Source organism: Musca domestica, unplaced genomic scaffold (assembly GCF_030504385.1).
Source record: "Musca domestica strain aabys unplaced genomic scaffold, Musca_domestica.polishedcontigs.V.1.1 11, whole genome shotgun sequence".
NCBI lineage: Eukaryota > Metazoa > Arthropoda > Insecta > Diptera > Muscidae > Musca > Musca domestica.
In genome coordinates, this window is record NW_026712133.1 from 8,286,710 (window position 1) to 8,312,144 (window position 25,435).

Here is a 25,435-nt window from a genome sequence, read left to right on the forward strand (position 1 = left end):
TGATAGGTATCTAGAACAATTTTACACAAAAGTTGTTGTCCATTTTACCCGTTAAATATAATTCAAGGGCCGTCCATTTGAAGACCTAAAGATACATCTTGAAAAACAATAGGCGTTAATTCTGACCCCAACTTTATTCCCATGCAAAATTTCTTGAGAATATGATACTCCCAAAAAATAGTGTTGTAAGGTAAAAAATTTTACCAAAATGAAAATTCAATATTATAACTTAAATATGAAAAATCTCATGCGATAAAAAATGACAAAAAATTAAAAAACATATATTCACTTTTTTATTTTCTGGCAAGAGGACATTTGGAATTTGTAAGGAGTGTCAAAATCCGTCCATTCGTTCTTGAGTTATAAGCGGTCTAACTAACACCCCCTTCATTGATATATGAGATTGTATATATTTTGCTATATATGCGATATCTTGGATATGAGCATCAATGTAACGGACGGAAGTGCCATTTTCGAGCATTTGTGATTTCGCCAGTACTAAAAATATACGCGGCTTAGTGGAAATTTTCGTATTTCACCCTTCGTAGGAAGGTAATATTGTGAATGCCGCAATTTCCTTAACCAATACAAAGATCACTTCCCAACTCTTCTGCTTATTGTGAAGCAGAAAGATTTTTCCTAGGCATCAACAAAGCTGCAGCCGCTCGCTTTATATCGCTGATCATAATGAATGAAAATATGGAATGAAATATATTTTCTTAATTTTTTCTTTGACATTTGTTTCCTTTATTAAAGTATATGAAATGAAAATATTTTCATTGAATATGAATTTTTTGTTGTTGCAAAATAGCGAAATTTAAGACCGCTGTTCTTTTTATAGAAATAAATGCATTTATTGCTTGTTGTTCTAGCTTTACTCTTTGTAACCACAAAAACATTTCTCAGATGATAGATCTGCAGGCATTAACAATTACAATAAGCTTCACAAATATTCAATCCCCGTTGTTCTATCAAAAACTCTTATCATTTGCCTAGGGTTACGACTTTCTCGAAGTCTGTATGATATACAATATGGAGAAGGAAGTCCAACCTTATAAAAGGCAGGTCTGAGTGATTATATTCCCCATCCAATTTTTTAACCTGGAGTTAGAACAGGAAAGTAGAAACATGTTACGACACCAACAATTACCCTTCTTTCGAGTTATGAGAAGTCTTGTCCAATAACCTACCCTGGGAGGAAATTCTAGCCGGTTTGGTGGACTAAGAATTTTACCATTCTTCGGAAAATAGTATAGAGGTCTTATAACAGGAAGAGAAAGTTATAGCAATTTAATGGGCGATCTACAATTTCAACGCTTCAAATCTCCTGGTCCAGATGGCGTTATACCAGCAATGTTATTAAATTAATCTGAGTAAGTGTTGGCTATCTTGCAGGAGATTTTTAAGCTTGTCGTCGTTTGTGCTTTGTGCCTTTATTCCCAAAGCAGAGAAACCTAATCGCACATTACCTAAATACTATAGACCGATTAGCCTATCTTCCTTCTAATAATTACCTTTGTTACGGGATCTGGAAACTCGTTAAAATTTAAATGGTAATATAATAAGTACATAGCGCCAAGTATCTATATATATGTTTATATGTTTTAAGTATATTCACCTTATATTTCCAAGCGTGGAGATACATTATCAGATCTTTTGGCTTAGGATCTCTGTAGCGCACTTTACATTCGTAACAATGCTTGTCCAAGGTAACTTTTTCGGCGTTAAAGGTCGTATCGGGCGATTCGTGATCAGTTTGAGTTGCAACAGTAACCTAAAAGGAACGTGGAATACATGCGAAAACAATTTCAATTAATATGTTGTTGTAAAAATCCTCCAGATGTCAAAGAATGGAGTGAAAGAGCGTGTCAAAACCATACCTTCACATGGTTCATTGATAAATGCACTTCATTTTCGGGTTGATCGGAAGATTGTTGCATATCTCCTAATTTATTTGTTAAATTGTCGACTGCATTACAACAGTTTGTGGCATTTTCGGGATTCATGTCCACGATGCTCGGACTATTCGAGTATATTGGGGAAGTTTCACGTGACATGACATCGTTATCCTCCTCACATAATGGATGATTACCTAAAAAAATATTAGGCTGCTTATCCAAATTATGAACGATCGTCTACTTATCCATACCAACAGGCAACGAGTCTACCTCACAGTCACCTTTATGTGGCTTAAAGAATGACAGTTCCGAATCACCATCGATTCCCAACCAATTTTCAGCATTATGAATATTTATTAAATCACGTACTAATTCTTCATCGGTTTTGCCACCGATATCACCACCACGACCCTTAAGTGGGCCAAATACTTCATGGTTGTATAAGGGATCATTCGCAACTGGATAACCTTAAAGGGAAGAGAAAATAATAAATAAATATATTTATTGAGTCCAATGTTCAAATGCTAAATTTGCAAACAACATTTTATATAGAAATTGCCTAGACTTCTGCATCTTTTGCTTACCTAGATACTGTAAATGGACACGAATTTGATGCATACGACCAGTTAATGGTTTACATAACACTACACTGGATTTGCCATCGTATGATAATTTTTGAAATGTTGTTTTACATTCCTTTCCTTTTGGTGACACCTTGCAGACGCCAATTTTATAACTAACCACTTCAATGGGCTCGTTGCATTCGATTATACCTCTAAGAAAAAATAAAAATAACCAATGAACCTCATACAGAGAAATACATTTTTTATTAAGGCTGTAAAAAATATGTTCAAAGAGAACAAAGCTTTAAGCTTTACTAAAATTATCTCAGGAACGGCTTTCAAAATGAAATGCTCGCAGAAAGTACAACGACATACATCACCGAAATGTTTAAACTTACTCTGGAAAGTTTCCTTCTACTCTGCATATATATTCCTTTTGTACTTGTCTGTTGCGAATTTGGTGTTCTAATAGTCGTGCCTTTTTTGGACTCCTGCCAAATAATAAAAGTCCCGAAGTTAAACGATCTAGGCGGTGTATAGTTCGTAGGTTTTTAAGATTAAATTCCTTGGCCAAAATGAAAACAACTGTGTTATGACGGTACCTTCCGCAAGGATGCACCTATATAAAAATAAATATATTATCCAATCCATTCTTATAAAAGTTTATGTTCTGAAAGGGCGAATTCACTTACTGGTATTGATGCGGGCTTATTCACAACAACAATATCATCGTCCATGTGAACAATTGTAATGGGTTCGCTTGTTACGGGCACTTCATGTCTGCAAACAATAAAGTTATCATATATTTACATTAGATAGATAATCCAAAGGTCAACGATAATCATATCAATTACAATTAAAAATTGCACACAGGTTTCTGATTTTGTATCCGCAATAAAAAGTTATAAAAATATATAATATTTCAAATGCTGTCGTACAAAAATATGTGTCTTGTAATTTATTTTAAATTTACCCAAAATAGAAATGTATTTCTCCGCACAATAACTGGCAGAACTTTTCAAATTTATAGAGAAAGACATGCAAAAATATCTATAATAGTACATTTTTTAATTGACAGAGTTTTATATGATTGAAAGTAGAACAAAACAAGTAGAAAAACTCATAAATTATTATATTCAGAAATGATTTTTAATTTTTTTATCAACACTTTAAAGTAAAAAAATTAACTTTTTTAAAATGTATGCATACTACCCAGTTCGATACTAAAGTATATCTGCTTTATTATATAATACACATCCAATACACAAGTGTGCGTTTATTGTTTGAAAAATAAAACTAAACTATTTTACTATAATTGGAAGAAACGTACATTGCAGGGCGTATATTAAAGCTATTGCCCAGATTTGCCATTGAATTCAAAGAATAAAAAGTTTAGATCATATTTTTGAAAGAAAATCCAGGAATTTCATTCATTTTTCGCGCTATTTAACTAATTTTTAAAATGAGATAAAAAATTAAAGAAATAAAAACAATTTGGCTTTGTTCCAAAACCTGCAAGAATCTACTAGTTTTGCATTTTTTCCGATATCATAAAGGGAAAATCGCTTATCGTAGTAAAAGCATTTACATTCTTGCAGATCTGGAACAGACCATTTGTTGTATATTTCATTGAATACTTCTGATAGGAAGCAGTCCTAGCCACAGAGTTCTATTTCTGTAGTTCTACGAAGCTTTTCTTCCTCCTTAATGTACCATGACAACAACAAATATATATTAAATAAGAGTACCTATGAACAATATTCGCCAATAAATCATTATGTTTAAGCTTGTAATCAATTGGCACTTTCTCATAGTTTACAGTTAAAGTGCCAGATTTAATGCAGCGCTCGTACTCTTCTGCAGGATGGGCTCTAAACTCTCGCGAAAATACATCTAGAATTTTCTCTCCGACCCAGCGGCCCTTTGTAAATGTTGTAAAGGTAAAATAATAGGGATAAACTTTCCGTAAACCTGAAGGATATACAAAAAAATTATGTCAGAAATCAGTGATTTACAAAAGCCAAATATAAACATTACCGTTTTCAATATAATAAGAAGTTTCATGATATCTTTCATCGGTAAAACCTGGCCTTTTTGCCTTCAGAGCCTTTGTTTCAAGTTTGGCCTAAAAATAAAAACGATCGTTATAAGTTTATGTGTTTTATTCAAATAAAGAAATAGGAAGACTTGATAATATTAGTAAAATTGTAACAGACATGAATATGTTCATGATAGGATTGATCCATATATTCCTACTTCTGGTTACCCTAAAATTTGTAACAATTGTTGCAAATTGTGTTACTACTGTTAACACGAAAGATCTGCAAAAGGGGGCGATTTGATAGAAAATTTTTGAAAGTTCTTTTAGCGAGAGATCGCAAATCTTGCTGCACAAATTTCTTCCTGCACTCAATTGCAACTCTTCCTCCTCTCCTTTTCCGGTGATTTATTTTTGGACAAGCAGTATAAAATCTTGATTAATTAGTAACCTTTGTTTATGATGCACAAATGGTTTTGTTTTGACAAACCAGCTGATTGCTAGTTTTTGCAGGGATTCCATTTGCTTTACTCTCTTAGAGAGAAGTAGATGGACAATTCCTGCAGGACACACCTAATTAGTATTACATTCGCCGTGCAAATCAGCTAGTTATGAAATTCTGTAAATATTTCCTCAAATTCGGATTAACTGGTTCAACAATTCTGGTACTAATGAATTTTTATAGCTCAAATTGACTGCTGAGTAACAAGGTCCAATGTCCTCATATGACCCTAATGGATTACTGACACATCAGTTCCAATGTCTGGTAATGCCTACGTAAGAACTACTGCCAATGTCACTAGTGACTTCCGAATGACAAGCTCATACAAAATATCTACAGGAAGAACATTGTGTGCAAAGTTGAAGGAATTAAACAAAAAATTTACAGGGTGAGATGAAAAAACTGCAACCAACTTCAGACTGCTGTCATTTCTAAGCCACTCTTACAACAGCTGTTAAAATTATTCCAGTGACACCGCTGCAGAAAAGATCTAAAGAGTTACTTCGCTTGGCCGAAAGTGGTGAACTGCCGAATTTGGTTTTCTCCGATGAAATAACATTCCTTGTCCAGCAGTTTGTAAACAAACAAAATGATCGTGTTTACTTGCCAAAGAGGTCAGCTGAAAATGTGCAACTTCGTTTGGCCACCAGAAATCAAGCGCCGGCCATAGTGATGGTGTGGGCCGCCATAACAGCCGATGGTCGCTCTTCGCTCTTATAAATCGACCGTGGCATCAAAATAAATGCCTAATATTATAATATCGCGAAAATATTCTGGAGGGTGTATTAAAGCCTTGGGCACGCAAACATTTTACCCGCAGACCTTGGATATTCCAACAGGACTCAGCACGCGCCTCTTACGAATGGTTACAAAATGAGGTTCCTCGCTTCATTTCCAGCGCACAATGGCCACCAAAATCTCCGTATACCAATCCGTTGGACTATTGTGTCTGGAGTATTTTGGAAAGCAAGGTTGGCACTAAAAAATACCAAAGTGACGACCAACTCAAGCAAGCGCTTCGCCGGGAATGGGCCAAAATACCCCAAAGCAACATTCGGGAAGCGTGTGACGGTTTCATTGTGAAGGCCATTATTCGTGCCAAAGGTGACCAATTCGAACAAATCTAAACTTATTCTAAAATTTGATGCTATTTCCGACATTTTTGCTTTCATTCAATAAAATTTAAATAAAAATGTAAAAATTGTGGCGTTTGACTTTGTTGCAGTCTTTTCATCCTATATATGCGAGTGTAATACAGATTCACCGTAGGTCGAAATTCCTAATTATGGCGCGACGAATTTTGTGCTTACAATGTCGAAGTGCATCATGAAATCGACTCATTTATCTGTTGCGGCTTGTGTTGCTTATTTTTGTGGTCATATTTCTCGATTTAAATCGGACAAGATTTTTTGGTAGATTATTTCATGCTTCCTAATACCAGAAGATGCCTTTCTCCGCAATTAAAATGATCTACAAAAAGGTTCTTAGAAAATTGTAGGTACGATTCTCAAGGACCAGAAAACATATAATAATTCACGAAAACTGATTACAGATGTTAAAAATATATCCGAAAGCAAATAGTACATTTATTTTACAGCATTACCTAAAATCCGACGTACTCAGGATACGTTTTTTGCCAAACAATTAAAACACATGTATTTATATAAATGTTAAACAAATACGTCGGACGTACGAAACTTCAAAGTTGAACAATTTCAACATTGACAATTGAACAATTTCTTTTTTTGTATGTTGAAAATAGAAACGAATAATACACAAAATGTAAATGTTTGTAATTGGAAAATATAACGAATTGGAAATGGGAGAATTTTGAAAATTATCAGTTTCTACAACTTTATTAATTGGTAAGTTTAAAGATATGAACCTGGCGTAAAATAAAAATTTTTACGCGTGTTTGATTTTGGGAAACAATTACTTTTGCTAATTATTGTTCTTATTAGGTACTTTTATTGAGCCAATATAATCATGGACGCCACTGGATTATTTTTTAACCCAGGTCATAAAAGATAATAAAATATTTAAATTTTTTCCTAATTACATACAGGACGTGTAAAACATTTTACTATAGTGGGGAAGTTGAACATTTGTGTATGTTACGTCGAATTTTGGGTAAGGCCCTGAATATTACCCAAATACGTCGGGATTACGAAATATTTAAGGTAACGCTGCCGTCATTCATATAGCATAATTCGCCATAATAAATATACACAAACAAAAATGTCCGTTTGTATACACTATAAGGCTACCAGAAATGAAATATTGACAATTGCCATAAACAATATTTTGTAGATCATTTTAAATGAAGAATGTCATCTTCCTGTACGCACGCACGGCCCTTGCAAAGCCGCATTAACAATGGCGAAACGCGTCGCACAGTGTCGAGTTTGTAATTTCGTCTCTCTAGCTTTCCTTTTCACCGCAAAGAAACGCGTTGGCAAAAAATTGCGAATATCTAAAATGACCATCGGTGGCTACGTTAGTAAACCACCGAAATCGAAATAGGAGGTATGTCTAAAAAAGCCTTGGATAACACGAGAAACACCTAATAAAGGCAAACGGATTCAAAGGGACGACTTCCACCCCAATCAAGATAGTGGAAAAAAAGTAGCAGAATGACTAGACACAACTCACAGATACATATTATACCATTGGCCATATAGCTATACGATTTGAAACGACCAAAATGGGTCTCATCGAGATAAGGGGTTTAGACCTGAAACCAGTTTTAGGACATTTGTTTAAACGGTCCACTCCTTGCACCACCACAACTAAAGATCAACATTTTCTAAAAAAATTATTGTATTGAAATTGTTGTCATGGATATTTATTTCTATGAATAAATTATGAATAACTATCTGGGCCGGTTCGCGTTGCTGGCCCGTACTTTTAGTCTTTAATACATATTTTTAAAGCATAATAAATCACAGATCTGACGTATGTAAGCGGCACAATTGTTATTATAAGTAATGACTCCATAGTAATCTCTAAATAGAAATAAATACTCATGGCAAAAAATATAATAGATGCTCAACTACCGTCAGTTTTAGATATTTTGAATAGCCTGATCTTATTTTTCAGCATTATGCTTTAATCTGAGTGTTAAAAACCTATATGACAAAGAACATCTATAATAGCCCCATGTGAAAACTCAGCTCAATTTTTGGGATTGTAAAGAGCTTAGCAACATTTTCCATTCAAATGAGCCGGAATTTGCCACAATTTCCCACTCAATGAGTACCCATTTGGCATTTCGGAGTTTATTTTATATAGACGTACATCCCAAATCTACGTTCCCAACCAATAGTTTCTTGGGGGTTACAAATTCAGTAGAGTACAAAATTTTCTTTTCTGACCACACATTAGTTGGAAATGTGGACTTGCGGGTACAATAATGTGGGGAAAAACCTAAATAAATGCCTTTGTGACAATTATCCGTAAGATGGTTCTCTACTCCAGGGTAACCTGAATTCAATTTTTTAGCCAAACCAATTGAAGAATGTGGTCAAGACCAAGATGGGTTCTATTCCGAAAATTGAAAATTATATGCGAAGAGGTTTCATACCCCGATAGACACCAAGATGCCAAATAAGGGCGAAAAAAAATTAAAAAAAATGGTCCACGACCCCGAAAATAGCTTAAATCATATGATTGTTATACCAAAACGTAATCATTTTTTGCAACGATGGTTTCTTCTCAAATTACCAAAATTGGCTGAAATTAGTATGAAAAATATGGTTAAAATGTAAAATATACTTGAAAGCGGTTTGTACCCTTATCGTGGGTTATGACCCATATCATGACCTGCAAAAGCGATTTAAGGTATCTTGAAAGTTTAGGAAGAATTTCTGGAAGAATAGAAATCCTTTTCTTACTAAATGTCGAATTCGCTCTTCTATTTTGCGTCCTTTATATTCGGTATTTCACTGATTGCAGTCCCAATATATTTTGCATTTTGAGTTCTCATTGGACGAATTATTGTCATATGAAAGAAGCAGGTCCACTTTTTGAAATGACCCTCACAACGCTTGATGAAACTTTGTGCAATACATTTGTTTGGTCCAAGTACGAATCCTCTAGAAATTGGAGATAATTGGTCAAAATTTAGATATTGCTCCCATGTATATCATCGTCTGATTTGCCTTTTATTGTGAACCAAATGTGTAATATTAGCCCAAATAGAACGGAATTTGGCACACATAAAGAAATTGAGCCTAGAAACAAGTGTGTCAAAATTGTTTGCCAAATTTTATCGAGATCGGTTTGGTGAAGATATACTATAGGTCCCATATATGTGTTTCATCCGATATTGTATTTTACTCCCTCACACCCGTAAAATACTCCCCACTACAACGATATTTTGTGCCAACTATCAGATACAGCATAGATTTGGATGTAGCTCCCATATATGTATATCTTCATCCAATTTCACGTTTATTGTGCCTAAAAAGTGTAATATCATCTCAAATAGGAAAATATTTAAATGAATATCAATTCAGACACAAATGCATTCGTCAAATTTAGTAGAATACGATAGAAGCCTGCCATATATTAGTTTCTTTCGGCTTTTAATTGTAACTGTTTTAACGCTCATAAATTCAGCATAAAAAAGTTGAAAAGTGTTGAAAAGTTCGCCACTTCGAAAACACATTTTATCGTTTTTCTAGAATTTTACTTGATTATTCCCGAATTTTTTGATGTCATCACGTAATTTTCACATTTCTTTTATTATAGAAAAATTTTCAACTGACAAGTATCCTACAGTTTTTATTATTTTTAACGTTTTAGAATTGAGTGACTTCAATATTCTCACTCAAACCTGAAACGATATAGACATCTGCTGATTCGATATTTTTCGAAGATAAACGGTAAGAGCATTTCGTTGTCTGTATCTTCATTTTTCTATGTATTTAGTTCTTGTACTATTCTAGTTCCTCCTGTGCGTCCGTCACGCTATCTTTCGAACGAATTGAGATAGAAGGCTAAAATTTTGCATTCATGCATAGTTTACTAGTAGGCTGGTTATGTTCGTAAATGGGCCATGTCGGTCCATGTTTTCGTATAGCCCCCATATAACGGTACCTCCCAATATTCCGTATTTTTATGATTTTAGCGACATTATATTACGAAATTATTCCAATTTTCATATTAAAAGTTCGTATTGGGTACTACAGCCTATGACATACATTTTTGTATGCATATTTCCCCCATATAATAGTACCTCCCGATATTCGGTATTTTGATGATTTTAGCGACATTATTCACCGGAATTGTTTCAAATTTGGTATTTAAAGTTCGTTATGGACACTACAGCCTATTGCAGAAAATTGTCTGTGCAGGTCCACTTTTTGATATAGCCTCTCTATATTCGGTATTTTGATGATTTTAGCTACATTATTCACCATTTTTTTCCAAGTTTCGCATTTGAATGTTGTAATGGCTTATGACTAAAGGTGCCTATGCAGGTCCACGTCGTCGTATATAGCCTAATATAACATCTACATTCTGTATTTTTAACATTTTAACAGAATTTTTAACGGATTTTATTTTTTTGGCACAAATTCGTTCCAAATGGTGGAGGGTATTCAGAGTTCTGCACGGCCGAACTTACAGCTTTTTTACTTGTTTCTCTTCTGCTTGTGTGGTTATATTTGTTCAAAGAAATGAAGACAAGAAAATAAATGAAGTGTGTTTCTCTCTTTATGAGATGTTTTTTTTGCGCTCACACATTGAGGATGAAAAAATGTGCATTTGTGTCGTACCGTCGGGTATTCATAGTGCCAAAAAAAGTGAGTTCTATAATTGGTGTTCGAAGCTAGTTGAATGTGAATTTGATTTTTATGAAGTGAATGATCGTTTATATTTCTGTGTATCAGATTTTTTAGACGTATTGCTTTTAGATGAATATTAATTTCATTATTATACATATTCAACAGATATTGCTAAAAAATAGTCGATTGTTATTTTCTTTCGATACTACGTTACAACAGTTTATGTAAATATCCAGTTGACAGTTCGCATTCATGCGATTGCATTGTAGGCAGCCGAAAAATTGTTAGAGTGAACACATTTTCCATTAAACATGTTTGAAGCTATACCAGCCAGAAATTTCGTAAACTTGGTTTGAACATTTTATTGATTGATGTCCATCAATTCTTGTTGCATTTTGAATGAAGAAACAACTTGTTTAATGCAGATAAATACGTACCTTTTTCAAATCTTTTAATTGCTCATTGTCTTCGACTTTCCGCTTTTCTGAAACATTGGGTTTCTTCTTTTCTTTATAGTCATCAAAGTTAGACAATATCTGAAAGTAAAATATGTTTTTGTTTGTTAAAAATAATAATAAAGAAGAACTTTGTTGTATAATAAGGAAAATTATATTTTAGAGATGTTTTAGTTATTTTCGCGAAGTAATACAATATTATCCTTGCAATAAGCTATAATGGCCCGAAAATTAAAATATTTTTGTTTTAAATTTGTCATTTGTACAAGAAAAATGAGTAAACTGTCCTGCTTGTCTGATACATATTTTATTACTCATGAGCAGGGCACAGATTCGCTCCTTTTTACTCGAGAGTGTTTACAAAAGCATTAACACTATCACATGCTTTGTTGGTACAGATTAGCGACAGTGCTTTTCAACGCTTTTGGTTTTATTTTGTTTGCTACTGCGGTTTCAGAAAATAAACATACGAAAAATGGGTTTGCTCATTTTTTTCTATTCCCAAGATTGCTCCCGCTGTACTTCGAGCTAGTTTTACTCTTTACTCGGATTCGTGCGATTTTTTCGAAGTTCTGCTCATAAGGCAGGCGCATCTGTTTTTTGACATTGCATATTCTAAGACACATCTTAATAAATTAATACTACTTTAAGTCTTGGCCCTTTTGTGAGGGGTGCACAACCAAATACTTCATATTTTGTTTCGTTTTTTGCTGTCCGCTAGCAGTCCCTTCGTTCCTTCAACGAAGTTTTTATTTTCTTCTTTCCATTGATGACGATTGTTAGAGCTGAGCGGATCAGATCTTTCCAAACACATGATCGGTTATAATGTATGGTCTAAGAAAAAAGGTGGTTTCAAATCTGTTCGCGTTCATAAAACTGGATGTTGCACCCGTGTTGCAATGTCCTTTTTGTTTTATAAAGAAAACATATTTTAAAAATCTTTATTTGGTGATATTGATTTCTTATCAGTATATAAACGCCATAATATGCCTAAAATATTTATTTCATTCGTGTAATCCTAAAAATATAATTTTCTTTCTTATTTAATTTGGCTTGAGGTCAGTAGAATAAAAAAACAATTAATTTTGTTTCATCATTTTATTTCCAATATTTCGATCGGCATCGACGATCATCATCAGGGATCGAACTTTAAAAAACAAATAACATGCATTTTAGTTTTTTAAAATTTTAAACATAAATAACAATTATAATAACATTTGTTTATATTCTTAAAAACAATTTCACTTCCACATAACATTAAAGAGATTTTCAGACTAAACTTTTCGGTGTCTTTCTATTCTGTTTCTATAAATTTGCGCACAGTGTTCTGTGTCTGATTTGTAATTCTTTCTATTTTGAACGGGGACATTAATTATGTGAAGCATTTCCAACATGTATCATCGCTTGTAATTGTTCTCTTGTGTTAATATGTCAACATTTTTAATATTAGGAGTATGTCCCGTTGTTGCACAGTGTGCGGCAAGTGCTGTTTTCTGTTTAAGTGATTTGTCTTTAGCTTTTTGGTCAGATTTATGACCACTTAACCGTGTTTTTAATTTTGTTTTTGTTGTCCCAACATATACTTTATTGCATACGTTGGACCCATCGCCATTGCATTTTATTTTGTATACAACATTGGATTTGTCATCTTGAGGAGTTTTTGATTTTGTTCTGCTGAAAAAATTGTTGTTAGTGTTGGTGCTTCTCAATGCTAACTGATATTTTTCTTTATTGTTCAAATTTGAATAAGAGAAACTTTATGAAAAGCCAGGTATATAAGTGGAACGTTTGTAAATATTGTCCAGTCTTTTGTATCTCACGTGTCTTATAAGTTCGTTAATCGTATTATCAGGGAAATCGTTCATCTTTAAGATATTATTGATTTTGTTAATATTATCGGAATGAAATTTGACGTCGCTGATGTTTAGAACTCTCTGAATAAAGTTAGTGGCGGTATTTACCTTGATTCTACGTGGATGTTTGGAATGGAAATTTATTAATCTTCCTGAAGACGTTGGTTATTGATACCAGTCTAGAAATAGAAGGTTGCCTTGTCTTAGTACAACAGCGTCAAGGTATGGTAATTGGAGGTCCTATTCACATTCCATTGTGAATTTTATGTTTTTGTTATACATATTCAGTGTCTTCAAGGTGTTGTCAACCTATTCATAGACATTTTAACGATATGCATAAAGGACTCCAGATATTTTGTATATAACGACAAAATATTTGAACAATTAAAAGGGATGCCAATGGGATCACCTATTTCCCCTATAATTGCTGATATTGTCATGAAAGAGTTACTCGATGCAACCATGAAAACATTAACTTTAAAACCAAGAATATTAACAAAGTATGTCGAAGACATATTTTGCATTGTGCAGAAGGACAATGCAAAATATGTCTTCGACATACTTTGTTAATATTCTTGGTTTTAAAGTTAATGTTTTCATGGTTGCATCGAGTAACTCTTTCATGACAATATCAGCAATTATAGGGGAAATAGGTGATCCCATTGGCATCCCTTTTAATTGTTCAAATATTTTGTCGTTATATACAAAATATCTGGAGTCCTTTATGCATATCGTTAAAATGTCTATGAATAGATTCATTGACATATTCGTGTATTCCTAAATGATGTTCCACTTTTCTTTTATTGTGTTAATTGCCAAATTAACAGGAATACTTGGAAATAAAGATACAACGTCAAACGATACTAGTATTTCAATGTTATGTATATATTGGTGGTTAACATTTGATTTGAATCCTACAGCGTCTTTTATATTATATTCAGATTTCCTGGTTAAACATTTTAAAATTGATGCCATATATTTTGAAAATTCATAAGTTGGCGAGTTATTGAACGAACATATTGGGCACAGAGGGATTCCTTGCTTGTGGATTTTTAGTAGTCCATATATTTTTGGAGGAACCGATGTTTTTGTTAGCAACCGAAATGTATCACTTACAGATATTATGTTTAAGTCAAACAATTTCATGACTTTGTTATTCTTTTCTTGTAATCCTGTTGTTGGATCTTTCCTCAGACATCTATACATACACATATCCATAACAATATTGTTAATTTTTTTCATTTTTGTTTCATAGTCCGTTTTTAGCATCGCTACAGTTTTTCCCCCTTTGTCAGAGTAAAGTATAAGTATTTCCTTATTTTGTCTTCAACATTTGTTTATATGTCCCACTGTATGTGGTATAAGTCGTTCTCTTTTACTCAATGTTGTCTTCTTGATGTGATCATTGATGAGCGTAATAAAATTATATTCTAGCTTTCTCTTGTTTTTCTTTGTTATCCAATGTCTGTATTAATTCCTCTCCCTCAGCGATAATGTTGAAGAAGGGAAATGTCGTCTTTGTTGTGGGTAATGAGAATTTAGGCCCAAGTGAGAGTAACCACTCAACATTCATTGGTATGTCAACGTTCGTAGTGTTAACGAACCAATCTCTATTATGTTGTATATTGAGATAGCAATTTTGTTGTTGTTTTAAGGTTTTTAGTTTGTTTATATGAGTCGTTTTTTGTTTAACGGTCTGTGTATGGAGAATAATATCTTCACTCTCAATGAGTAAGTTGAAATCTTCTCTTTCTAAGAGATTCGAAAGATGATCTTTAATGTCGGTTATGGTTTTATCGGTAATGCTTGATTGTTTGTGTCTTTCCAGTATTACAAGCTTGAGTATTTTCAAATGGAAATTAAATAGAAGTTTAACTACTGTTGTTTTGGTGCTTATTGGTATTGTCTTATTGGTTTTAAATATATTGTATATGTGTTTAGTTGTGTTGGAGATGAAATTGTGGATAATACCTGCATCTCTGCACTTGATGAGGAATGTTGTTGTTAATCTGATGTTACATTTTGAGAATTGTTTAATAATATTCTGTGTTTTGTTTTTGTATTTTTGTTTAATATTTTTATAAAGATGCATATTATCGTTTCTTACGGCGTGCCATCCGTGTTTTGATGTTTGTATGGTTTTTGTTGACCTTTGGACTCAATTTTCTTTCTTATTTAATTTGGCTTGAGGTCAGTAGAATAAAAAACAATTAATTTGTTTCATCATTTTATTTCCAATATTTCGATCGACATCGACGATCATCATCAGGGATTGAACTTTAAAAAAACAAATACCAAATAACAAAAACAAAATTTTGAACATAATTAACAATTATAATAATTACATTTGTTTATATTCATTTGTTTATATTTGAACAAAAACCAGGAAAATTTTACAAACGTTCCACTTATATACCTGGCTTTTCAGAACGTTTCTCTTATTCAAATCTGTACAATAATTTAATCGGTATTCCAACAGATATCAAGTTTTAACACTTGATTATATATTTATATATACGAAAAGTAATATAAGTTCGAAATAAGTCCCTGATTGTTGTTTTCAAATCGTTTTTTTTTTTCAAATTTTGAGAAAAAACATAGTCGATTTTGTTTTATGATTTCCCCATTGCATTATATATTCACAATTTCTTTAATAAAGTCAAAAATATGGCGATATGCCAAATTTTATCAATATCGAATACTTATATCACATTTTACATCAAACCTTCTGATGTGGTGTAAGTTCTTGCACTTTTTGAATTTTTCGTGGCTTTACCCCGAGCTCTTTTTTCAATATTTGCCGAATGGAATATTGCGATATGTTCAGTTCACGAGCCATTTTTCGGCCACTGCGGCGCGGGTTCCGATCAAGTCGCTTCTTTACTTTTCGAACAATTTCTGCTGATGTTGCTCTTTTCTTCCGTCCACTTCCTTGATGTCGGGCTACGCTACAAGTATCACGGTAACGAGCGATGGTACGAGACGCAAGAGATTTATTCACATTTAAATGCTGGAGTGCTCCGACGATAGTCACTTTTGGTTTTCCAGCCAAATATAAAGAAATCACGATTGAGTTCCATCACGAAAAACTTTTTTTCTGAAAAATTCTCATCAAAATGCTTGTGTACGCTTGTATACAATATAAATAGCTGTCGGACGAGTGGCTTAGAAATGAGAGCAGTCTGAAGTTGGTCGCAGTTTTTTCATCTCACCCTGTTAGATGCATAAACTTTCTAAATGTCGAAGTAAATAGAAACTAAAGTCCTTGTTCAGTGGCATTCTTCGCCTACTTTCATCATGTATCCAAAGTGGCATTTATTCCTATTGTATCTTGTTTAGATTGGAATGGTGTGACAAATTGACAAATTAATCAAAAAGCTCTTCTTGTATTAACAACCTTTTCTCCCGATCTAAAACGTTTTAATAGATCCAGTTTTAGTTCCAAATTTATTAATCTTCTTTTTCTTTGTCCAACAATTTCTAGAACAATATTTTCAATTAATTTAGTGGAAATTATAGGAAATTCTTAAAAATGAAGGATTTTTTTTTTACCAATATGACAACGTCTCCGCCTCTCCGTACTTGAGACAAGTTTCTGATAGTAAACAAACGTCAATATTATTGATCGAGAGCTGAGCGAAAACATATAAAGAGATTATTGAAGAGAAAAATGAAATTCCATTTTCCATTACGTTTTACAATTCCCAGCAGTCCGCTAGCCATTACAATTTAATACCCATCCAAATGTATGCTGTTTTGTCAATAGGAAAAAATGAAATAACAGTGGTTTATAGCATACAACTGGCATCCGATTTGGATGAGTCGCATTGCTATTACATTGTGGAACAAAATCCATATTAGAATTAAAGAACAAAATAAAATATAATAAAATGTGTCCATCGCACTTGCATCTGAATCGGATGCCTTTGTATTGTTTTGTAAAGTTTTTTGTGTGAGTTGTTGCAGCCGGAGTTGTACCGTTATTATTTTTGATGCTTCTTTCTTTTTTAAAGCAAAATTTTATTCTGTGAAGTGTTTTTGAAAGTGCAAGTTGTGAATATTGAAAAAAAGTTAATAAAATAAATTAATAGAATAAGAATATAGTAAGTGTTGTGTGTTAAATAAGTTAAATAAAATGTCAGGATTCAGTAGGAGAAATTTAAGGCGATTAAAGAAAGTGGAAGCAGACAATTTAAAAAGAAATGCACAGTTGAGGACGGACTGTTTGGAAAACAATGATATTGTACTAAATGAGCAGATTCCATGCATTCAAAAATTGTAGAAGATTTTGGAAAATATGTAAGAATATTAAAAATTCTCCGTTATAATCCATTAATAATTTAATTTCTTTCAGGTTAGTATCATAGAAATTCTAATTTCACCAGATGGCCTCATTAAAAACTTCTGCAAAATTATTGACATTTCTATAATATTATCTTACAGCTATGATGGTACCCAAAATAAAAAGGCGTTTAAGGAATATAAACTTTTAATCATGGTTATTTTCGGTAAGTTAAATTTTTTCTTACATATTTATTGAAAAGTGATATTATATTACCTTAAAATGTAGTCCATTAGTCTATTCTATAGTATAACTGTTTAATATAAAAAAAATTGTTCTATATTTTCTATCCTTATTTCAGAAGCTGTCATATGTGAAGGATTCAATAAAAAGGATTACGCCAAAAAAAATTAGAAATTGTTTCGAAATCCCTAAGGCCAGACACTTCCGAACAATGTCCTAGAATAAAAAACTAGAAAATTTAATTTTTTTTCCTTTAGTATAAGCTTTGTTTCTTCCCACGTCTTTTGAATAAGTTTTATGAATTTCGTTTTTATGCATTATTTCTAATTATAATAAGAATATTTTATTGTCGAAAACACTGTTCTATAATACGAATATTTTAATAAAAAACAGCTGAAATTTAAGTTCCACAATCTAAAATGAAGATGGAATCGGACCCATCCAACCTTCGCTTACAATGTTGATAGATTTCGGAGCCATCCAACATTCGCTTACATTGTCGGTAGATTTCGGACTCGTCTGAAGGCCTAGGCCATCGCTGTGTAAATGTAAGTAGAAATTGTATACAGGCTTTGGATGGGTCGCATCTACATTGTCTGTGGTCTCAGATGGAAGATGTATGTGCAAAAATATTTTTTGTATGTATGTATGTTTTAAACTCTTCGGGTGACTTTCCATCCAGATTGTGCAGTAAAACTTTACATCAATGATGTGCATTATTAAATTGAGAGTGAGCGTAATTTTCAGTTACTATCAAAAATCGCTAACGTGTGTTTAGGCGGGGAATTGTGAGGAGGTGAAAGAAAGCAAATAAAAATAAAACACAAGTAGTGATTAGTTTAATTCAAAATAAGTTTGGTGGTTTATTGAGTTGTTCTTTTCGAGCAAACAAACAAAATTACCTTATGTAATTTGGGGTGGCACAGAGACCTTAGTGCTTACGTTTCAACTACTAAACGACAAGTGAACGCTGAGGTTCTTGCAATCGCAGTGATCGCCGAGGATCAATGTCGATTACTACTACTACATCTACAATTATTTCCAATGAGAGCAGAGTCTCGTATGTATCAAAGTGAGCTAACCAACAACAACCACCGCCCGGTGGCATCTGCGCTCTACGGTCTCCGCCGAGGGAAGTATGCCGAGGAGATGCCCGTTGTGTCAATCAGCATCCGTGATTGACTGGACTCGGGAAGTTGAAGGCCAACTTAAACACTGTGAATGGGCATAACACAATTTTTTGTTCACCAGTTGGATCATCTGTTTCAATGTTATTTTCTTGGATGAAATCTTTCCACACTTTGATGTGGACATTTTGTCTATATCAGAAGATATGTAAATTTTGGGATATACAATAGAAATAACTATATACAATAAAAAAAGAAGTGAACTTAGTTACCACCATCAATGAGTTTTGGCAGAGATATTTTTGAATAGACAGCGCCCTAATTAAATTTTAACACAATGATATGCATTTTAAACAATAGGTGTCAGATAATTTTTAAGTAGCATAGAATTATTATCCCGAGTACACTTAGAATAGGTTCCAGGAAGACTTAAAAGGTTTTATATAAATTGGAATTAACTCTCTTGTAAAACTTCCGAACTGGAAGATAAATACAAATGATGTCGGAAGAAATCCTATCATTGTATATGTTAAGCATTGATAACGCCATGCATTTATCTAATGGAACTATAAATTTATAAATGGAACTTTCCTCATTTGATCTTCGTCTAGCCGCTAGAAGCATCTAATATGCCTGATGATACTGGTTGGTGCGTGGGACTTTGCCAGATTCCATGCCATCTTCTTAGCGCAACTCCAAAGAGAAAACTACCGAATATTATATATTTTTTTTATATTTATGGATTCATGTCAATCTATGAATATAAAAGAAAGTTGTATTAGTTACTACGCTTATAACTCCAGAACCGCTGGTCAGATTTTAACGATTTAGACAAATTCGGAATTTTCTCTTGGCAGAAAATCGAAGAATATCGTTTAAAAATGTGAAATTTGAAAATTTTCATTTTGACTTTTGATATGTACAGTCGTAATATTTTATATTGCATAATTTTTTTTCAATTTTGGCTTAATATTTTCAAATGTACATTTGTAGTGTTTTTTTTTTTTCTTTTTGAATTCTAATATGATGTGTAGAGCGACAACGGACAAAACTGTTATCTATAAATTTTATGTATTTATTGGGTAAGTGGAACTATACGAATAATATCATTTCATATTAAAGAAGTTATGTTAGTTATAACTCAAAAACGGCTTGACGGATTTTCACAATTCATAAAATTTCGGAAGCTGAGTTTTCACATGGGGCTATTATAGATGTTCTATATCATATAGGTGCATAATGCTGAAAAATAAGATCAGGCTATTTAAGATATCTAAAACCGACGGTAGGTGATCATTTATAATAATGTTTGCCATGAATATTTATTTCTATTTAGAAATTACTATGGAGTCATTACTTATAATAAAAATTGTGCCGCTTACAAAAGTCAGATCTGTGATTTATTATGCCAACGCCAACCAGGCCAGCTAGTTGTTTATAAATATGAATGTTGTCTAAAATTCTTTATAATGCATAATAACATAAAAACATAATAACAAAATATGTATAAATAATGTTTTAACACTGATTTGTTGATGATTTATAAGGGTTGAATTTGTTGATGATGGACTTGCGAGAGATGATGTACTGATGTACATTGCTACCACTTGTGATTTTGGTGATATATGCTAAACTCGCTTTGTGTACCCAACGATTTGTTCCTCTGGAAATATTTAAAAATGTCATCCCTCTGATTGCCCTCTAGTATTGCTTATATATTATATTCCACTTGAAAAATTGGGAACATTTTGCGCTATTTGCCACCGCAGTTAATTAACCTCTTCATTTATTTCGAGACATTGGCAGGTTATTAAGACTTAAACATTATGTAAGTAGCTTCGGCCGGTGCTTGAGATTTCCTCATCTGTGTATTTCACAACTGAAATCACACGATGTGTGCAACTTCTACATATGAACAATTTGACACTACATATGTAAAACTCTTATCGTCTGATAGCAGCTTAATATGTAGCACCATCTGCATTATAGTGCAAACAAAAACTGCAAAGCGGCGATGAATTGCACAAATTTAAGATAGGCATCCGTGTTTTAACAAGGAAAATTAGAATCGCTGTATACCTTTTTAAATGAGGTCCGTTAGTATCCCTGGATATAGCATCTGTTACTATTTTCGGAATGAAAGGGACACATATTTCTTGACAGCAACGTTTTTAAACCTCTGTTTCCGCAAAATGCACATCAGATAAATAAGTATTGATTCTAAAATTAAAACAAATATTTTGTATTTCCTACTCATTTGTCGACTTTTAGTAGCTAAAACATGGGTAATAGCTTTAGGATGGCACAGGACATAAGTTTTTTTTTTTTTTTAATACACCTCATGATTATTAGGCAGTTTGTACAGCCATATTATCAAAATACGCAGGGGCATAACTCCATATCAACCAAAGTTGAGAAACTTTTGGATGTGTTAAGTTTTGTTGACAAAAAATCAAAAAGTCCCATTGTTTTTCAATATTACTATCTTATTTTCTAATTTTAGTCCTACATTCAAAGTACCAATCGACACACGGTCAAAATTATTGTTTGTGTTTTGAATATGATTCCAACTAGGTCCTACTAGAGCCTTTTAAATTATAGCTGTCCATTAAACCGATGCCTGTCAATTAAAGAAAAACGGATTATGGTCACAAACAATGCAAAATCTTTTAGTGTCTTCTTCAGGTCAACGGTAATGACGGACTTTAATTCAATGGGTGGCGGCGTGTTCTGAGTGGTTTTCCTGAGTATTTCCAATTCGTTCACTGCCAACATTATCTTTCAGGCCAATAACGTTTTTGATTATTCAAGCAAGCTGGGTGGATGCATTTGCTACATAGCCCGTCACCCGTTGTCGTTAAGCTAATCACAGTTTGATTAAGTGAATGTTGGAAAGAGGTTAACACACTTACCTTTGTAAGGGGTATTGGAAGATTGTTGGCCACATTTACATTGTTTATATGATGACGCATTGCGACCACATCAACGTTAAGGCTAAGCGATGTTGGAACCGCTGGATTTGGGGACGCCGAAGATGAAATGCATGCCAGTGGGGAGGTAGATGTCGTATTTTGATTCGATTGTTGCTGCTGTTGTTGTTGAGAAATTAATCGGGTGCAATCGGGAAGGCTTGGTCGGTTGTTGGACATTCCCGTCATGGAATTGTTTAAAGCTACAGCGGCTGCGGCGGCCGCGGTGGGCGATGCTATATACTGTGGCAGTGTGAGGGGCGCAAACATCGATGATGACATTAACATATTTTGGTGTGGTGAATGGGTACTCGATAATGGGGCATTTGGAAGTATGGCTCGTGGATGGCCGTTCAGAATTGACGAAGTTAAGGCGGATCCGGGACGCTGAACGTTCGTCGAGGATGCATTACTTCCATGCAAGTTATCCACGGCAGTTGTACAAGCCAGCTTTCCCACTGCATGCGGATTAAATGTTGCGTGCTGATGATAGTTATTCGTCGCAGCATTGGCCTGCACTTGAATGGGACTGACCGCGTTTGTATTCACATTACCCTGGTGTGGATTCGTTAGGACGTGACATGTTAGAGACGTATTGTTGGTAGCCAAATACGAATCCATGGGTGTAGATCCAGGCTGGCCATATGCCATTGGAATCATTTTCTGTATTGGTATACCCCATGGTAGGTACCACGATCCTCCTTGATATTGCATATTATTTGTTTGCCTTTTGCAATTAAATTATGTTTGTATTCTCTTCCTGATATTTTACAGCTACGTGTTTTTATTATCACAAAAATCTGTTCGAAAATTCCAGGGCTTATATTAAAATTACCAAATTTCCATTTTCAAATACCCGACACATGTACACATTTAACTCTGCATTCCGAATAGTTATGGTCGAAAAGTGTGCACTAAAACTACATATGTACATAGCACTTTAAAGTATCCCGAAATTTAAGTAATTTCTGTAGTAATGCCCGATCGGCCTTGCGAAGTAAAGAAATAACATACCCCAGACAAAATATTCACGTTCAGCAATATCTAACCTAATTAATTTCATTTATATACATGAGTATGTTTTGTGCAGACAACTGAACCGTACAGATTCCACCATTGTGTGAAGGGCTTGTAAATTTGTAATATATCGAAGAAATCTGATCAGAAGCAAATGTCAATATATAATGGTGTCCACGAATTTAGTGAATTAGTATGGACCTATATACAGTCTATTAATAAATGTACATATGATCCATACAATCGTGTTCAATAAGTAGATCGCTACTTGAAAGTGGAATTATATAATGTACCTGCGTATGACATATAAGGGTAAAACTTGCTGCTTTTAAAGTGATGGTTTCTGGGTTTGTGTGTTCAATAGGCTGAAAAATGCGAGAATAATCCAAAATAGATACTCTTGTAAATAAACCTATATTACTAGCGGGTTTTAATGGAGAATATAGCTCACTGTGAATTGCTCTATCAGATTTCGGCTCAGTTCGGTAACAAAAAATAATCACGATTGGGTACAAATGGACATTATCAAATAATGCCATATCGGTAAACAAAAAATCCTCAAAATGCATAGCGCCTACATAAAGAGTAAAATACTTCGAGTATTTCTGTCAAGCTCAATTGTGGTATGTGTTGGAGAATATTTTTGTCTTTGACAGCATCTCTCTAAAATTTTATTTTATTGTAGACCTTGACACGGATTCACAAAAAGTACGGCTTTCCCCCTTGAAGGTGTTTTCGCAAATTTACAACATTAGTTTTGTCTGTGATTGTAAGTGATTAATCTCGTTCGATAATTCAATTGCTGTAATTGTGCCACGAGCGATCGATATTATCATTAGGGAAATCCGCATGCGGAATTGCTAAGTACAACATATAATATGAAAAGAGTCTGGCATTATTAAATGTCATAAGGCCAGTTTAAAAAGTAAGTACTTTAATATTGCTTTTAAATTCGTAAATTCAGATTTGAATGTATTCAATAAAATCCGTTAAAAATTCTGTTAAAATCTTAAAAATACCGAATGTAGCATATTAGGGTCCATACGACGACATGGACCTGTGTAGGTAACTTTTGTCATAAGCCATTACAATATTCAAATGCAAAACTTAAAAAAATCGGTAAATAATGTAGCTACAATCATCAAAATACCGAATATCAGAAGGTACCGTTATATGGGGGCTATTCTGTCATAGGCTGTAGCATCCATTACGACATCAAATACCAAATTTGAAACAATTACGGTGAATAATGTTGCTTAAATCATCAAAATACCGAATATCGGGAGTTACCGTTATAGGGGGCTATACGAAGACGTGGACCTGCACAGACAATTTTCTGTCTTAAGTTGTAATATCCATTTCAAACTTCAAATACCAAATTTGAAACAATTCCGGTGAATAATGTCGCTAAAATCATCAAAATACCGAATATCGGGAGGTACCGTTATATGAGGGCTATACCGAAACGTGGACTTACATGGCCCATTTTCAATACGAAAGGTCCTGCAGACAAAATATACATTTGAGTCAAATTTAAATATACATTTGTAAATGTAAATATACCTTTGAGTAATTTTCCACAGACGGATAAACGGACGGACATCGCAAAATCGACATAGAATTTTATGCTGATCAAAAATATATATACTTTGTGGGGTCGCAAATGTATATTTCGAGGTATTTCAAACGGAATGACAAACTTCATATACCTTCCATACAATGGTGGAGGGTATAAAAATCGTAAGTGGAACATAATAATGACAACACTGTATTCAAAGCAATTGGCCAAGTGTACATCAAAATTATAACAGCATTTTAAATTTGTATTAGCAAATATGTAGATATAATCTCAAGTAATAAACGTTGTTTTAATTAAATGTGTTGTGAGCGCTATGCCATGTCTGATGGCCGATTCGGACCGGTCAAATCTTAAAATATATTTCAGGCATTTTGACGCACTGTGTTACGATTTGTTGTGTGAACTATGAGAATATTTTGATATTGACCTTATTTGAGACAATTTTACAAAACTAAGTGAATATTGAGATCACTTTGCAAATAACAATCAGGGTAACACACATTCATACATCCACACATGTTTCCCAACTTAGAGGGTGTTGGGTAGATTATTATGCAGATTATTATATACTAATTAGAGACGGACATAGTGCTTGTTATGTAAATAAGATGATATTGATTTTTTTCGACAGACGGGTCAATAGAACACGTATATTGACGCAGCATTCAGATACACAGATAGACGCAGATATGTATGCAAAATACCAAGTATTATAGACCGCCTTATATTAAGTAAAATAAAACAAAAATTATTTTCTCTAACATTGTTCATCTTTAGAATTTCTCGTAGACACCGTCGACACAATAATAGCGACCTAAAATATACATCTAAAGCATACATACATACTTCTCAACAAGAATCCGTTTCACAGTGGGAGAATTAGAAATAACTTTTGCCATAAAGCCAATTTGATTTGGAAAATTAATTTATTCATTTTTCCAGGATTATGTTTGTTTGTAAATTTGTTGATGTTCATATATTGTTAGCGTTTAATAAATCTCAAAAGTTTTGCAAGTTTTTTATTTCGTACGGGAACACAAAATTTTAAACATTTTAGATATTAGTAGCTTGTATATTTTCACTCTATTCGAATTTGCTATTGTATAACAGTTTTTAACAA

General features: G+C 33.5%; 1 protein-coding gene and 1 long non-coding RNA gene across 7 annotated transcripts in view; one reads left to right on the top strand and one right to left on the bottom strand.

The window, feature by feature from the left end:
* Positions 1–1,531: 1,531 nt before the first annotated feature.
* The window catches only part of LOC101896025 (pseudouridylate synthase RPUSD2), a 102,008-nt gene continuing 78,104 nt past the window's right edge, over positions 1,532–25,435 (bottom strand). For 3 of the 6 annotated variants that reach the window (XM_059130599.1, XM_059130576.1, XM_059130590.1), the window contains exons 2-11: positions 21,663–22,519; positions 11,228–11,326; positions 4,499–4,586; positions 4,210–4,432; positions 3,154–3,241; positions 2,860–3,080; positions 2,483–2,673; positions 2,150–2,365; positions 1,881–2,092; positions 1,532–1,774 (exon numbers count right to left, since the gene is read on the bottom strand). In XM_059130599.1, coding sequence (XP_058986582.1) covers positions 1,547–1,774; positions 1,881–2,092; positions 2,150–2,365; positions 2,483–2,673; positions 2,860–3,080; positions 3,154–3,241; positions 4,210–4,432; positions 4,499–4,586; positions 11,228–11,326; positions 21,663–22,433 — 2,337 coding nt within the window. In that variant the 5' untranslated portion in view covers positions 22,434–22,519 and the 3' untranslated portion in view covers positions 1,532–1,546. Of the gene's footprint in view, positions 1,775–1,880; positions 2,093–2,149; positions 2,366–2,482; positions 2,674–2,859; positions 3,081–3,153; positions 3,242–4,209; positions 4,433–4,498; positions 4,587–11,227; positions 11,327–21,662; positions 22,599–25,435 lie in introns of all 6 variants that reach the window. The other 3 variants (XM_059130586.1, XM_059130581.1, XM_059130610.1) reach the window with 3 other exon arrangements.
* Positions 16,739–18,027, top strand: LOC109613423 (uncharacterized). The gene is made up of 3 exons (XR_009344056.1): positions 16,739–17,452; positions 17,542–17,606; positions 17,742–18,027. It is a non-coding gene; the product is annotated as an uncharacterized LOC109613423 (long non-coding RNA).